This window comes from Acomys minous, assembly GCF_964271855.1.
Source record: "Acomys minous genome assembly, chromosome: 14".
Classification (NCBI taxonomy): domain Eukaryota; kingdom Metazoa; phylum Chordata; class Mammalia; order Rodentia; family Muridae; genus Acomys; species Acomys minous.
This window is the reverse complement of record NC_140496.1, coordinates 108441404-108457960: the sequence shown is the minus strand read 5'-3', so window position 1 is coordinate 108457960 and position 16557 is coordinate 108441404. Positions and strand designations below refer to the sequence as shown.

The 16557-nt window shown below is 44.0% G+C and overlaps 1 protein-coding gene across 4 annotated transcripts in view; it reads right to left on the bottom strand.

Annotated features, from left to right (window-relative positions):
• Window positions 1-200: 200 nt before the first annotated feature.
• ERICH3 (glutamate rich 3) overlaps window positions 201-16557 on the bottom strand; it is a 101866-nt gene continuing 85509 nt past the window's right edge. For all 4 annotated transcript variants that reach the window (XM_084757655.1, XM_084757656.1, XM_084757658.1 and 1 more), the window contains 2 exons: window positions 10475-10597; window positions 201-4158 (listed from right to left, as the gene is read on the bottom strand). In XM_084757655.1, the coding sequence (XP_084613781.1) occupies window positions 1718-4158; window positions 10475-10597 (2564 nt within the window). In that variant the 3' untranslated portion in view covers window positions 201-1717. The remainder of the gene's footprint in view (window positions 4159-10474; window positions 10598-16557) is intronic.

Sequence of the window (16557 nt, the reverse complement as noted above, 5' to 3'; positions counted from 1 at the left end):
ATCTGGGTGCCATCTGGAGAGTGGTTGTGACGACTGGCTCAGTGTAGGCTGTGGGGTCGCTCAGGTTTGAAATGGCAGGACCTGGGAGGGAGCGAGGCTGCTGATTGTCAGGAGGACATCGGGTAGAGAGGATGTACGCTACACTACATCTTCCCCAGTGTGTGGAGGACCACGTCTTCCCTTTGCAATCACCACCCAGTGTGTGGAGGACCACGTCTTCCCTTTGCAATCACCTCCCCACCCTTACCTAGACTACATACTTATTTCATTTACAGTTGAGCAGACTGGTAAAAACACTCCCGAAGACAAAATGCCTCGAGCCACATTTTGGTCTACAGAGAGAAGAGGATACAGGTGTATACAAAGGGCGTTTTCAGGGAGGTTTGCACTTTACCCACCTACCCTAGGTGTAAATAGGAGGAATTAATATTTCCAAGACACAGTGAATTTCCAAATACCAGGTGATTGAAACACAATGCCCATGAAAGAAATTAGGATTAATATTTACCTACTTAAAAAAAAAGCGATTTAAACAAAATCAAGCAATCAGGGCCCACCTTCTGGTAATCTTTGGTAGAAGTCAAATGCTTGGGGGGGAAAGGCATCACTTTGATTTACATACAGACACAAAAGCCGTGAGGCACGTTTACTACCCTCCTCCTACTTCTCCCTTAGGGGTCACAGTCCCCTTGAGGGCAAACCTACCTGAGTTATATCACCATGGTTACTAACCTACTGGCCAGCGCCTACAGATTGGGATCAATGCAGGTCAGCAGAGAGTTAAAAGAAAATCTAAACTCCTGGTGAAGAGCCTGCCTCAGTCTGTTTCCACTCTGCATCTGTAGCCAAGACAGTTTCACAATATTCTAAAATAAGAAAAGATAGAACTGTAATAAAATCACTCACAATAATAGAAACTAGGCACTAATGATGTGATGATGTCTTGGAAACACAGAACACGTAAAATAAATATATTTTGGTGTTTATTTATACTATCCAAAACTTAGGTATTTAAACATTGTATATTAACTATATATAAAGTACTTGCAATTTATGCATGGAACACATACAGTGACTAAACTTTGTAAAAACATCAGAGGAAAGGCATAGAAGCATTTCAGGATTAAATGGCCGTAGGTAAGCTCTCTTCCATCCTTCAAAATCATAAAGTGGTGGTGGGGATTTGGGAGGAATTTGGGTGTGGATTGTGTATGTGGCTATGAGAGAAAGCTAATGTGGAAAGAGTTCTAAAGTGATTTTTAACCCTTTGTTTCTGGGCTCTGTTGCTGAGGGCACATCTTTTTCTGTGATTTTTTTTTTTAATTCCCAAACAATATATTTGGGTCATATATATTTTTTCTCTCTCCTCCAGCTCCTCCATGTCTGACTTCTCCATATATTTTGTGTGTGTGTGTGTTTTCCTTGTGCCGTGTGAGACACACAGATATCATTTCAGAGAACCCCACTTACAAAGATGGGATATGAACAAAGGGTCACATAGAGATCCGGTCAGCCTCTGGTGTGCGCTTAGGCCCTCTCCCGTGTCTGCCTGACCCTTCAGGCCAGATTGGGGCTAAGCAGCATGGAACTGAAGGCTACATATAAGAAAACCGGCAGACAGCAATGGGGCCCGCCACACAGAGAGGAGACCTGTGCCAGGCTTCTAGATGCCCTGCAAACACACCAGACTAAAGCTCACCAGCTGCCATGGACCCTCCTACTCAGTTGTGTTCACCGGAACATCTGCACTCTCACTCTTTCCTTGAAGTTTCTCCCGGTGCTTCTCGTGCGTTCCAGAAAATTCTAGCTTCCTGGAAGGTGTTGCCTCTGGACGCACTCTGCTAAGCTCTGACTCTCTCTGAGACATGGATCCTCTGAAGTCTTCATCTGCTCCTGATTGGTGTCCATCATGCAGCTGCCTCGTCCCTGCCTCCTCCCCAGCTGCGCCTGCATCCTGAGAGGCCTTCACATCCCCTCTGTCTCTGTCCTCCCCTGGCCTTGACTCCTGCAATTCAGGAGACTGTCCCTGTTGGGTCTCCACCTCAACCACCTTCTCTGTTCTCGGAGCCATGTCCTCAGCCTCTGCCCTTTCTTCAGCTTCTGTTCCTCCTGGAGCCTCACCTGCCCTGTCCCAGATTTTCTTCTGGCCATCTGCAGAGGAGGGGGCCACAGCGTCCTCATCAGCTGGCTTGGACTCTGCCAACACCTCCCTCTGCTCTGCACCTGTTTCTTCAACTCCTCTCTCAGGAAGATCTTCCTCAGCCTTAATTGCGCCTCCTCCCATGGCCCAGTTCTGGCCTGTTAGGGCAGCAGTCACTGTCCTTGGAGGGCACTCTCTCTCCTCATCCCCCTCTCCCTGTGGCTTCCCACCCTCAGCTCCTCCACTACACACCCCTGCTGTGGTTAGCCTTCCCTCAGGAAGCTTTCCCTGGGGCGCTATCATGGTGCCCCCTCCTTGCATTTGCAAAGCTCCATCTTCACCCAGTCCTTCTAGTCCTGAGTGGCTGTTTAGCTCCTTAGCAGGCCGCTCCTCCCCTATGGCTGTGGGAAAGGTTTCTGGGGCCTGATGTTGGTTTGCTGACTCAGGTCCAGGATCTCCTAACAGCCCCTCTCCACCATGGCTGGGCCCCCTCCCCGGCTGAGACAGAGCCTCGCTGCTCTCCTGGTCCAGGAGCTCTTCTCTGTGCTCTGAGGCTGTAGCTTCACTCTCCTCCAGTGATTTTTTGAGATGAGGCGTTGCTTCAAACAGGGCAATGGTTCTTTCTGTGGGTGGGTCTTCTAGAAGCCTTGTAGCCTCACACAACTCAGTTGCCTCCTTGTGTTCTGCGTCCTCAGCATTAGCCTCTGTTTTGTCAGGGGACACGTGGGCCTCTTCCTCAAAGCTCACCCCCTTCACTGTGCCCTCCTTTCCTCCTTTAACTTCTTGCTCTTCTAACAGGTCTTCTATCGTCAGCACTTTGGCTCCTGTGGCCTCTTCTCTTTCAGATCCAGTTTCCCTCTGAGGCATTGGAGGCCTCTCAGCCTTCTCCATGCCTCCAGCTGCTGCTAATCCCCCAGGGAGCCCTGCTGGCAGATCCTGTTCCAGGGTGAATTCTGGGTCAGCTGTGACTCCCTCCCTTGCTGTGTCTGTCTTAGAGAGTGGGTTGCCCTGGTCAACCTCCCTGGGCTTTTCCCATGTCTCTTCCACTGAGGAGCTCAAGGGTACTTTGGCTTCCAAAACTTCCTCCCTCTCTGTGGCTGCTTTCTCGCCCCTAGTTATTGGCTCTTCGGAACCATCCTCTCTGTCTGGTGCTGCGTCCTCCACGGGCCTCATGACCTCTAGTTCTGTAAGGGCTCCCTCTTTGCCTTGGTCCACATCTGGTTTTGGGGAGCCCATCTCCCTTTCTGCCTCCTCCACTTCAGAACTCCCTGCTTCTTTCAGACCTGCTGCTTCCCCAGGGTTCCCTGTGATGAGCTTTGTGCTATCTGTGAGCAAGGCCTCCTCTGGTCCCTGCTCCCCTTCAGAGACCTCACTCCCCTTCTCCACCACTGTCTGCAGCGAGGTCTGCCCAGTGGGATCCACGTCCCTCTGCCTGTCCAGAGTTGGCTCTACACTTAGGAACACAGAGCGGCCCTCTGCTACTTTTCCTGTGGGGATTGAGTCCTCCTCTCCATGCCTGCTACTCCCTCCTGTGCCTGGCTCTGGCTCACTAGCTATGCTCAGAGGGTGCTCCCCTTTCTCTGTTGACTCTTTCCCTAATGGTGACTGCTGTCCTGTGGGGCTCCTCCCAGCTAAGGGAACATCTGCAATCCCAGCTTTCTCCCTCAGTCCCACATGCACTTCAGCATCCTGGGGATGGTGAGCACCATCTTCCTCCATGCCTGCTTTCTCCCTCAGTCCCACATCCATGTTAGCATCCTGGGGGTGGCGAGCACCATCTTCCTCCATGCCTGCTTTCTCCCTCAGTCCCACATCCATGTTAGCATCCTGGGGGTGGAGAGCACCATCTTCCTCCATGCCTGCTTTCTCCCTCAGTCCCGCACAGGATTCGCCATCCTCAGCCCTGGGAGACTCATATTTCTCCGTGTCTTCTCCCTTCGCTGTGCACGCCTCTTGTGCAGCTTGCGTGGGTTGCTCATTCGAGCTGTTGGTTGTTCTTCCCTCTACCACTGAATTTCCTTTCGGTGCCATAAAAGTAAGATGAGAAAAAAAAATGGTCACTTTGGTCAAAGCAGAAAATAAGATATAGAATCTTACGGGATATTTGTGAGACTTTTTGTCATCAAGGGGACACTGAAATTATGTATCAAACCTTTCCTTGTTTGATAAGACGTTGTCAACTAACATGGACCTGATTGGAAAATGTCCTTTTTTCATTATGAAAAGAAATGCTTTCAAATTTAATGGGCACGTTAATAGGAAAGTTGAATATTGAGCTTGTTGAAATGAGCAAACACAACATTCCCCCATGTTCTTAGATTTTATAATCAATAAATTACCCCACATGTAACAAATACACAAAATACTCTACTTCATTTCAAATATTAATATTTGAAAAAACGTTTTACAAGAAGGAGAAAAATATTTGCTTCTCTTAAAACTCATACTTCTCTATAGCATCAAGACTATGACTGGTCCAACTTGAGACCCACCCCAGGGGAGAATGCTAACCCCTGACACTATTAGCAATACTCTGCTGTGTTTGCAGACAGGAGCCTAGCATAGCTGTCTTCTGAAAGACTTCATCCTGCAGCTGATGGAAACAGGTGCAGAGACCCACAGCCAAACAATAGGCTGAGCTCAAGGAGTTTTGTAGGATAGTTGGAGGAAGGATAAGAGGAGCTTGGAGAGATCAAAGACACCATAAGATCTACAGAGTAAATTAACCTGGGCCCATGGGGGCACACAACCAAAGAGTATGCATGGGTTGGACGGAGGGCCCCCCACAGATATGTAGCAGATGTGCAACTTGGTAATCATGTGGGTCCCCTAACAATGGGAGTAGGGCCTGTCTCTGACTCCATTGCCTGCATTTGTATCTCTTTCCTCTAGCTGGGCTGCCTTGTCAGGCCACAGTGGGAGAGGATGTGCTTAGTTCTGGTTGGACTTGAGGTGCCAGGGTGGGTTTGTACCCCTGGAGAGCCTCTGAGAAGAGGAAGATGGAGGAATGGGGGAGGGGGAGTGAGGATGGGCCTGAGATCAGGCTGTAAAGTGATCGCATAAATAAATAAATAATAAGTGTGTCGACCTCAGTATTTAGCCACATGGCCACTCTCCAGAGGTCGCAATCATATCACATGCCACTCCCACTACATTAAAGCTACTCTGATTAGATTTAGTCATCAAAAGTCTTTGTCACTGAGGTATGGCATTTTACTAAAGATGCCCATTTACGTTTCAAGTCAGGTTGCATGGCATCTGTGCTCACAAACTGGTCACATTTGGCAAAACAGGATCACAGAGTGAGGCCAGGCCTTTTGGTGTGGGATAGTGTCCAGGAAACAACCCTCCTACAACACTGCTGAAGTATTTCACAAGTTCTCCATGGATTCCAATACTCCATGGAAAATCTGGGTCTGTGGGTCTGCATTGTTTTTGAAAGGTCACCGGATTTCTCAGTATTTACCAAGACCTGAATCCTTCTGAATGGTTTGTGCAGAATATGTGAAAGCATATGAAAACCAAGACCCCTAAATCTTTAATTTTCCCAGCGGGAATCAAATGTGAGCTCTCTGTTGTTCCTGACACCATGCTTTTGTTCTGCTGTCATGGACTCTAACCCTCTGAAACCATAAACCCAATTAAATGCTTTCTTTTATAAGTTGCCTTGGTCACAGCATATCTTCACAGCAATTGAAAAGTGACTAAGAAGAAGTTGTCACCAAGGAGTGTGTTGCTGTGATAAACCTGACCATGCCAGGTTTTGGAGACATGTAGACGTCTCTGGGAAGGTAGGAAAGTGGTTGAACGCTATAAGTGGGGATTGATAAGCCAGCCTAGAAGGAGCTTGGAAGGTGGTTGGCCTAAAAGCTGTGTAGACTCTGGAGGCCTGAGTCAAGGGGCCTCAGAGTGGAACAGCATTAGCAGTTGATCCAGAGACCATTCTAGTGACATTTTAGAGACAAAAAAAATGTGCCCCCCCCCTTGCCCTAAAGATTTGTTTGAGGCAAAATTGAAAAATATTTAGTTTAATTGGCAGAGAAGATTTCAAGTTATCTTAATATGTTACATGAATATTGGTGGTCACTCTTACACAGTGCTACAATGAAAAAGGACAAGCGGAAGAAAGGGAAATACAAAATGTGCAGCTGTAGGGGAAGAAGCGTGAGGAGAACTGGAAAATGTAGTGTTGTAGGCAATGTTTGCGCTAAAAGAGACATGATACAAAATGGAATAAAGGGAGGAGATCCATCAGGGCAGGACCCTACACAGTCAAAGCGTTTATTTTTTGAAAGGAAATGCCCAAGCAATTTTATCTTTTTATTAAAAAAATGAAAGGGGAAGCTTATGTAAATGAAATTCAAGGAAGAGGCCAGTTTCCATTCCAAACAATCACCTGGACTTGGTATTGTTGTCCACCTGGTTCTGGCTTTAGAGTCACAAAGGATATAAAGGGGATGTAGACCCGTCCTATGTAGTTAAGGGGAGCTGCTGATGCTGAGCATGGAGCAGTGGGGACCACTGACTGAAGTTGTGGAAGTGGAGCCTGGATGCTGCTGGGAATGCCCTGGCTATGGGATGTCTGCCAAGGAGAATGGCAGGAAAGGGGTGGGGCTATCCCGAGAGAAAGAAGTGTGATGCTGGAAAGGCTGAGCCATCTAAGCTCTTTGAGATGAGTCATGGAGCTACAGGATCTGAGGGTCCCCTCTTGGGTTTTCTTCTTGTTTTGGTTTGGTATTTCCTCACTATCCCCCATTCCTCCACTTTGCAATGGCAACATATACTCCGTGCCGCTGTGTATTGGAAGGACTGATTTAGGTTTTTGATTTTACAGATAGTTACAATTAAGACACTGCCTCGAGTCTCAGAAGAGATTTGGACTTTTAAACAATGTTGAGTCTGTAAAGGACTATGGCTACCCTGGAAGCTGTACTAAATTAGTTTTTGCATTATGATGTGGCTGCAGACCTATGGGGACCAGGGAGTGGAGTTTTTTAGTTTGAATGAGAATCCCCCGTAGGCACATGTGTTTGAATATATTGGTCTCTAGTTGGAGGAACTGTTTTGGAAATATTGGGAAATATGGCTGGTTGGAGGAGATCTTCCACCAAGGGTGGTAGCTGAGGTTTCAGAGGACTTAAAGCATCTGCAGCGATCTCTCTCTGCTTCCTCCTTCCAGACCAAGACTCAAGCACGCAGCTGTCCCTGCTGACATGCCTTTGCTCAGTGCCATCACATGCTCTAGCCCTCTGAAGCCATAACCCCAACTAAACGCTTTTCTTGTATATGTTATCTTGTTGAGATGTCTTCTCTTGGTTGTGAACTTGACCACATCTGGAATTAACTAAGAAGCAAATAATTGGGCACACCTGTGCAGGATTTTTTCTTAATTAAACCATTTGAGGTGGAAGGCTCACTTCTGACGTAAATCATTGATGTGGAAGCTAAAAATTTAATACAGATATTTTGAAGTGGAAAAATCCACCTTTAATCCGGCCACACCTTCTGATGGCAGCCTCTATAAAGGACATGGGAAAGGCTCTCTCTCTCTCTCTCTCTCTCTCTCTCTCTCTATCTATCTGTATCTCTCTCTCTCTCTCTCTCTCTCTCTCTCTCTCTCTCTCTCTCTCTCTCTCTCTCTCTCTCTCTCTGCTCTGCTCTTGCACTCTCTAGAAGGTCCATTACTTCTTTGGCACTAGAGCCAACTTCTTCAGTATTTTGGCATATAATAAAGACCAGATGAGACTTTGGGACTGGGTAACTACTGGATTCTTAGACAACCTTTGTTGGATTAACTGGACCACAGCCTGTAAATCATTCTTCTAATAAACTCATATATATATATATATATATATATATATATATATATATATATATAGAGAGAGAGAGAGAGAGAGAGAGAGAGAGAGTGCATTCTATAAAGTGTGTTACTCTGGAGAAGCCCAACTAATACACTTAGTCATAGTGGTTTGTCAAAACAATAGAAAAGCAACTGAGACAGATATACATGTTATACATGTATGTATACACACCAAAGGACACACATGTAGATTCTATGAACTGTAACAAATTATTCTTCCAGTATATCCTGTAAATTTATGCAATAAGCAAACATATGTTCCTTGTTTTCTTTGCTCACTTGGATTCTCAATTTCTTTTGCATTTATTTATTGTACTTGTCAGAGTCATCACTTGCCTACCACAGTGCACACCTGGAAGAAAGGTCAACTTTCAGAAGTCAGTTCTCTCCCTCACTGTGTGGATTCCAGGTTTAGCAGTAAGTTCTTTACACTCTGAGCAGGGCCTTGCTTGCATATTTCGGATAACTATTTTACCTTTAGTACTGCCAGTGACAAGCTGTTCTTATCTCTCCCTTTTCCCTCCACACATCCTACAATGTTGCTATTCTCCCACCTCTTCAATCATATCTTTTGCTGTTTGTCTCAGTCTCTTGCCAGGTAGTACCACAAGCGATTTGGATAGTAGGCAATAAGAGATGACATGACTTTGACCTTAAAGCATATACTTAGAATATGATTTATATTGTCCTCAATCAAAGGGATAAAGTTTTAATTATCCAGGACTGACAATGAGGCTAAGGTTGGCTTTTATGAGACATATAATGAGATTCAATTGGCAATTTTCAAACTGTACTTAACAGCTGTGGAAGGAAGATGGAGAGTGAAACTGTCTGGTCAGGTGACATGTAGCAAATTCACCTAAAAAAAAAAAAGATGTAGCCCATTTTTATTTCACTAATAAATGTGACTGATTTAAAGGACAGCAAAGCTGGGACAATGGGAAATAGCCAAGGATGCCAAGTTTCTTTTTAGTTTATCTGTTATTGCTCAATTTCCTGAATGAAAATGCTATTAAAGAGTCAGTTATGAAAAACATTTAAATAAAGTCATCTGTTTTTCTAACCTGGCAACTAATTTATGAATTAATTAAAGAATGTTCGTGAAAACAGGGAAATAAAATTTCCTAGTCACCACATAATAATATACTGTCTAAATTCTAGGAGGAAATACGCTGATGACACCCAGCTGAGCTCTTACGTGAACGTACAGCACAGAGAAGTCGAACAGGACACTCCCAAAGCTCAGCAGAGTGGGTAATTGAAGCCTTCCTCAGAAATAACAGTGCCCAAAAGTGTAGTTTTATGGCAATCTCATGAGCGTTAGGGAAGTGTTTTACAGAAGCAAGTGTTCAGTATTCATAAGCAGGGCCGCCCGACCCCATGCAATGAGCATGTGCCTGAGGGATCAGACAGCCCTGGTGCATGTACAGCTCTTATGCTTACTAGTTACATGAACTTAAAAAACTGCAACTCTCTAAGCCTTCTCTTTCTTACTCATAAAGTGGCAGCATCTTTGTTCACCTGGCAGAATTCTTGTTCAATCACTAGCTTATGTGAAACGGTCAGTCCTGCATCTGCCTGGAAGAGGCCCCCTGACTTCCCCCTCTTTCATCTTCCTGCCTCTGTGGCCATATTGTACATTTGGGAGGTTCACCAGAATTCCTCTAATGGAATGTCTGTCGCCAGCATTCAGCACTGTGCTCCTGTGACTCCTCCTACTGCGTCTTCAAATGTCTCCTGACCTTTTCTTCCTGCCCAACGAGGAAGGAAGCCTCTCTGTGCTTTCTACATCATCTGTGGAGCTTTCTCATAGTGCTTGTTAACTCTCACTAAAAACTGGAAATGGGGTAAAATGAGTGCACACACACACACACACTCAAATCGAAGCAATTTTAACAAGCCACTCATCACACATGAGGAAGCCTGCCTCCACAGACAAAGGACACCGACCCTATGTACATGTCTTATGCTTGTTGACTTGATGTTTAGGTAAGCAGTATTGAAGACGGGACACCAGTCCCATTATACACTGCCAGTAGTGAATCTTTTCCTGATTCTGAAGGGGCTGAGGAGTTTGCGTGAGCCCTTGCAAAGCACAGTGTGCTAGATCTCCTAATGTGTATTACTCAGGGTTAGCAAAGGTCAATTCACCCACTTGGTCAGTAAACCAAGAGGTGAGGCTATGGAATATGGACTATGGAATACCTGAAAACTAGAACCAAATGTTTTATATGTAGCTAATGTCAGTTTCAAAGCTACCCTTGAGGCCTCTGGGCCATGTCCTGCCATCATATCCCAAATCTGATAGAGGAGAATGTAAATAGACAGACAGATAGATGGATGGATGGATAGATGGATAGATGGGTAAATGGATAGATGGGCAAAGGGATAAAATGAGGACTTGGAGATGAAAGACAGGGCAGCATTTTTGGAGGGTTTCCAAAGGTCCTCACCAGGTGATGACAGCCCCTTACCTCTACCCAAGTTGACCTCTGGTTTCCTCCTGGGAGTCGCCCCATCCTCTGTGGTGCTCAGTCCAGCTGCAGTAATAGAGCGGCTGTGGCCAGGTGCCGGGGCTTCACCTGCTATCTGTCCAACTGATTTGGAGAGCACACAAAATATCAAAAAGCATAAGACATGCCATGGGAACACTAGCATTTCACTTCGTTCAAGCAAGTAGGGTCAATTTAATTTAAACAAATTAAACATTAAAATGCAACTTGCTTCTAAAAATATGTAACTATTAGACAGCATCCAAGCTATGATTTTTTTTAGAGGAAAACACAGCACACCATACTCAATCATAAAGTGATGAGACACATGCAGAGAAATGGTTCCATTAGAACAAGACAGCAGCCAAAAGCAGTGACAGTTGCCAAGGACACATGCGATTGGGCAACATGACTGGAGAAGCAGATGAGCTGCCTTTTCCCTTCTAGAAAAGTGAGCTCCCTCTTTTATGACACCAATCATTAGTGCTCTCTTAAATTGCTAAACCTCCTCGTGCTGACTGCTCCCTAAGCACTTCCTCCATTAGTAGATTTAATGATTTGACCTCCATGCTCACCCTGTATGGACAGATGCCTAAGAGGCTGTCACAGAATTCCTATAGGTTTGCCGGTACACACTTTCACTCAAATTCCTATTCTATAATGCTGACTGCTACCACGGGCCTCCGAGGCACAGAAGACCTGGTTCCTCTGTGGCCATATAGTCCATGCTGTTTCCTTGGTTTGCCTATCTGTCAAAAGAGGTATCGAATCAAAGGTATCAGGAGGTCTAAATGAAGTTGTGTATGCATACTAAGCTGGCCATCCCTGAGCTAGCAAGTGCCTGTGCTTGACAGTAATAGCTACTGATGCATGTTGGGGCTGATAATGAGCCTTCTGCATGTTTTACCATCTAAGTCCAAGCTGAGGAAAACTGTAAAGTCAATTACAGTTGTCTTTAGTGTCTAGCGATTACCTGTCTTCCTCACAGCTGGCCATCTGATGGCCTGTGTCTCTAACTCCATAGCATCCATGACTGCACAGCACCTTGTAGTTACAAGAGGCTCAGTCAATAGAAGGAGACTGAGACCCATCTTCTGAAGAGAAAACCCAGCGTGTCCATCTCCGGTCTGCCCTTCTGCTTTTCTGCCTCTCCCCTTCTTCTTTCTCTACCCTTCCCTACCTTCTGACATCACCACGCTGGCTAACCCAAGGACTATGCTTAGATCAAAACAGCACTACAACGCCAACTCTAATTCTCGGCTAGTTTACAGTGAATTTCTGAGAGGTAGCCAGTGGCTTGGGAAGAATTCCTGTGATCTCTGCGGGTGGATCTCAGCGGGGAAATGATGCCTTAGCTGATAAGACAAACATGGAAATAAGAGGAGGGTGTCCTATCGCTCAGATATGTTGCTTAACTTGCTCTTTGAGCATCAGTTTCTTCATTTACCCAATGTGCATTCTGGAACATCGGCTTGTAACACCATAGTCCTGCAATCACAGCATCTCATGACAAGTCCATTACGGTTGCATGTGTTACTGAGCCAGCTTTACAACATTTGTGAGTAGGGAGGACACAACTCACATGCCATTTTTTATTATAGTAATGCCATAATAATGCATTATATTTAAGGTTTAAATAAGCAGAGGCTAGGGAATTTGCCTAACAGTTCGGTTGCCTGAGCAATGGCAGTCTCCAGGACATCAGGGCCAAGAGCAGATCAGCAACCATTAGGCAAAGCTGCATTTCTGTAGTACCAGTTGACTTCTGAGTCTATGTTAAGTGCAAGTGCTTCAAGGAAATGAGGCTTTTACTGAAATAAGCCAAACTCTCATGGGCAAATACCACATGTTCTCGCTCTCTCTTATGTGGGATCTAGATGCAAACTCAGATGTGTGTGTAGGTAGGACAGTGGATGGTGACATGGGATGGTAGGAAGAGGTCTTGAGGGATGGGAAAGGCAGGAAATCTAGGATCATTGGAAAAGTGTGCTGTGAGAGCAGGAGTGATGTGCAAGGAAGGAGGAGGACCAGGGAGAAAAGGGAGTGGGGAAGAAGGTGGGTGCTATGGGTGAACCAGAAAAAATGTGTGTTACATATGGATACAAATATCATAACTAAATATTTACAGTGTATGTTAACTAAATTTTTAAAGAAACATGGCTAATTAAAATAATAATAATAAAAAAATAATAATACAGTTAAATAGCAGCCATTGGGACAAAACTAGTCTAAGAAGCTTCTTAGACACCTGGCCCACTGTGAGTATCTCCAAACGAATGATGAGGCTGCCTTCTGGAGAGCCAGGGTGGCCGTCACCTCCTGGCCTGTCTGTGGCTGTCCCTGGAGGAAGTGCTATGGAGCAAACGGAAACTCCTGGCATCAGAGGCAGCTGTCACAGTTCAGTAAGGAGACTGGTCTAAGTGTGGAGGACTCAGCAGATCTTTGCCCAGGGGACTCACTGGACACTTTCCTCAGACGTCCTTCTGACGTTGAACCCTGAAAGCAAGAGCTTAGCCACCTCTGCACTCTTCAGTTTTCCAGCCACAGTGAAAGGGACTGTGCCTGCCCATGTCACCAGCCACTTCGCTTCTTCTGCTCCCCGTATGCTATCCTTTAGCTCTTGGTAAAGGTCCCATGAAAGACCAAGTACATGTCACAGCATTCACAGCAAACGGATGGTTTCATACAAGGAATTTCTTAGAAAACCATCTTTTTCACCCCAATGACAGGGGAGACTCATAGTGTTCAAAGTACTACAAGAACATCATATTATAATGTTAGTTTTCTATAACTAAACAAATGCACATTCCAGTAATACATGCCATACTTGTTTACAGTATAAAATTACAGTATAAAAATATAGTAAACATACATTATAAAAATCATTATCTAAAGCTTGAAAAGATATGCATAAATTAATTAAGCCAGAATAAGCATGGTCCATAATGCTGTAACTCTGAACTGTTAGCTGATATCCCATGGGTCCCTGGGAGACTCATTTGTTTTTCTCTTACTCTGAGGACCTTCTCACAACACATTTTGCCAATTAGCAATGTATTGTTTCTCCACTCAATAGCTAAAAGGTTCTTTTAGTTCATATAGAGGTGGTTCTCAACCTTCCTAATGCTATGACCCTTTAATGTAATTCCTCATGTTGTGAAGACCCCCAAGCATAAAATTATTTTAGTACTACTTCATAACTGTAATTTTGCTACTGTTATAAATCATAATGTAAACATATGATGGGCAGAACCACTAATGTAGATCATCTAAGTAAAGGTCAGGCCGAAGATGCAGTGGACACCTGCTTAGCATGTCTCAGGGAATTAGATTCCCCAGCAACACACACACACACACACACACACACACACACACACACACCCCACATACACACAACACACACATACATACACATAATACACACATACACACATATAAAAATACACACACCCTACCCAAAATATATGTGAGCAATGTTTATCATGTAGCTAATATATATTTTGAGTTATGACCATTGTTTAGTGAATTGTGAATTTCCTACTCTCCATGATTACTGAGTTTTTGTTATTGATTCTTCAGACCTCTTTATCATTAAAAATATCAACTCTATTGAACATACAATACAATGCAAAACTTTCTCTGGTTCTTTGATAACTAGAGTGATTACTGCTTCATTGTTGATTTTATTATTTAATAATTTCTAATTACTTGATACTAATTTCTCTAACTTCTTTTCAAATTCCAAATTATCATCTCTATGGTTTAGATGCACATTAAATTGAGAATATAATGTGAAAGTCTTCATGCACGCATTAATTTTTTTTGCTTCCTCAGAGTGATATATTATCCCAAATTTTTATTTAGTTAACACATGCTATATTCTCCCTTCTTACTCATCCCTGAAAGTAATGTTATAAGTTTTGCATATCTGTTGTGTGCTGCTTAACATTTTCTCACTATAACTGGAGTGAAGTCATTGAATGAGGCCACAGTTTGAAATATGTCATTTTAAAATAACATTTTCTTGTTCTAATAGCACGATCAATCATTAAGGAATAAACTTTTTCTTTGGCCCAAGAACTATCTGAGAACTTCCCTTAACTCATTTATTTTGACAGCATAATATACTGTGAGAGTGACTCCTAGCTTCTTTGCACCCTCATCTGAAAAACTTTACTCTGTGCTGCTAGGGAAAGAGTGCACAGGCACTCGGTGAGCCAACCTTGTGAATCGTAATGATGTTTTTATGTCATTGTATGTTGGGAAAGAGTGACAGTTTTATTTACAAAAAAACAGGTGTTATTTTTGTAACTTCCTCTAAAAGAGTGTGTGGAGCTTCTTGAATGACCTTAGATTCCAGTAGGAACTGCATCCTTCTTGGGTCTGTTAAGCTAATGTAGTTATCAATTCCAAATTGCAGACCCAAGAACATGGAAGGGAAGATGAGATAAGCTCTGAGCCCCTTGATAGGGACGGCATATTGCTCCAGAGACTCCAGCCCTGGTCACACCCTCACTCTCCCACTGCCCCTGTGAAGGAGAAGGTCCTCATTTCCCAACAGCTCTAACACCACGAAAAGTTTATGTGAGGGAGAAGTTCTTCTTAAATTTCGGTGAGTTTCCTTCCTCTCTCTTAGGGGAAGTCAATTCCAAGGAGACCCTCGTGTCTTTCTCTCGTCCTCTCATGTAACAAAGTCTGTGGGATGTGTGACACCTGCATATTGAAGATGCTCATGATTCAAAAGAAAATCTGAAACATTCAAAGTGCAAGTGTTTACATTCCTCCTGATTTCAAGTAAAACTGAGTGAAGGAAGCACCTGGCACAAGAGCTCATAGCACCAATTGCACTGATATTTTTATAGATTTGGGGGTGGCGTGAGCCTCTTCTTTGATGGTGCCCATGGTCCTCTCAGCACCTGCCTTGAGGACAGTGTAGAAACTGGAGGAACAGTGCAAAAAGTTGAAGACTTTCGTGGAAACAAATCAGAACATCAGGCTCTCATGAGTAGAACACAAATGCTGATGAAAGCATGCTGGTCAGCCTGCCATCCTCACCAGCATGCCCTGTCACTCTGAGTGTTTGATCTTAGGCATTTTGACAGGTGTGAGATGGACTCTCAGAGTTGTTTTGAGTTGAATTTTTCTGATGACTAAGGACGTTGAGCATTTCTTTAAGTGCTTCTTGGCCATTCAAGATTCCTTTGTTGAGAATTCTGTTTAGCTCTGTACCCCATTTTTTATTGGATTATTTGATTTGTTTGTGTTTAATTTCTTGAGTTCTTTATATATTTTGGATATTAGCCTCTGTCAAACGTGGGCCTGGTGAAGATCTCTTTCCGGTCTGCAGGCTGTCCTTTTGTTCTGTTGCCAGTGTCCCTCCCCTTACAGAAGCTTTTCAGTTTCATGACATCCCATTTATTAATTGTTGATCTTAGAGCCTGAGCTGTTGGTGTTCTGTTCAGGAAGTTGTCTCTTGTGCCAATGAGCTCAAGGCTCTTCCCCACCTTTCTTTCTAAAATATTTAGTGGGTATGGTTATTTTTAATCCTTTGGTCCACTCGGACTTGAGTTTTGTGCATGGTGATAGATATGGATCTATTTGTGTTTCCTACATGTTAGTCACCCAGTTAGACCAGCACCATTTGTTGAACATGTTGACTTTTCCCCACTGTATAGTTTCGGCTCCTTTGTCAAAAATCAAGTATCCCTAGGTGTGTGGGTTTATTTCTGGGTCTTTAATTTGATTCCATTGATCAACCTGTCTATTTCTATGCCAGTACTGTGCAGTTTTTATTACTGTTGCTCTGTAGTACTGCTTGAATTCAGGGATGTTTTACTCCTCCATTGCTGGTGGGAGAGTACACTTGTACAACCACTGTGGAAATCAATCTGGAGGTTTCTCAGAAAATTAGAAATAGATCTACCTCAAGACCTAGCTAAGCCACTCTTGGGCATATATTCAAAAGATGCTCCACCACACAACAAGGACACTTGCCCAGCTTTGCTCATTGCAGCCTTATTCATAATAGCCAGAAACTGGAAACAACCTAGATGTCCCTCAACTAA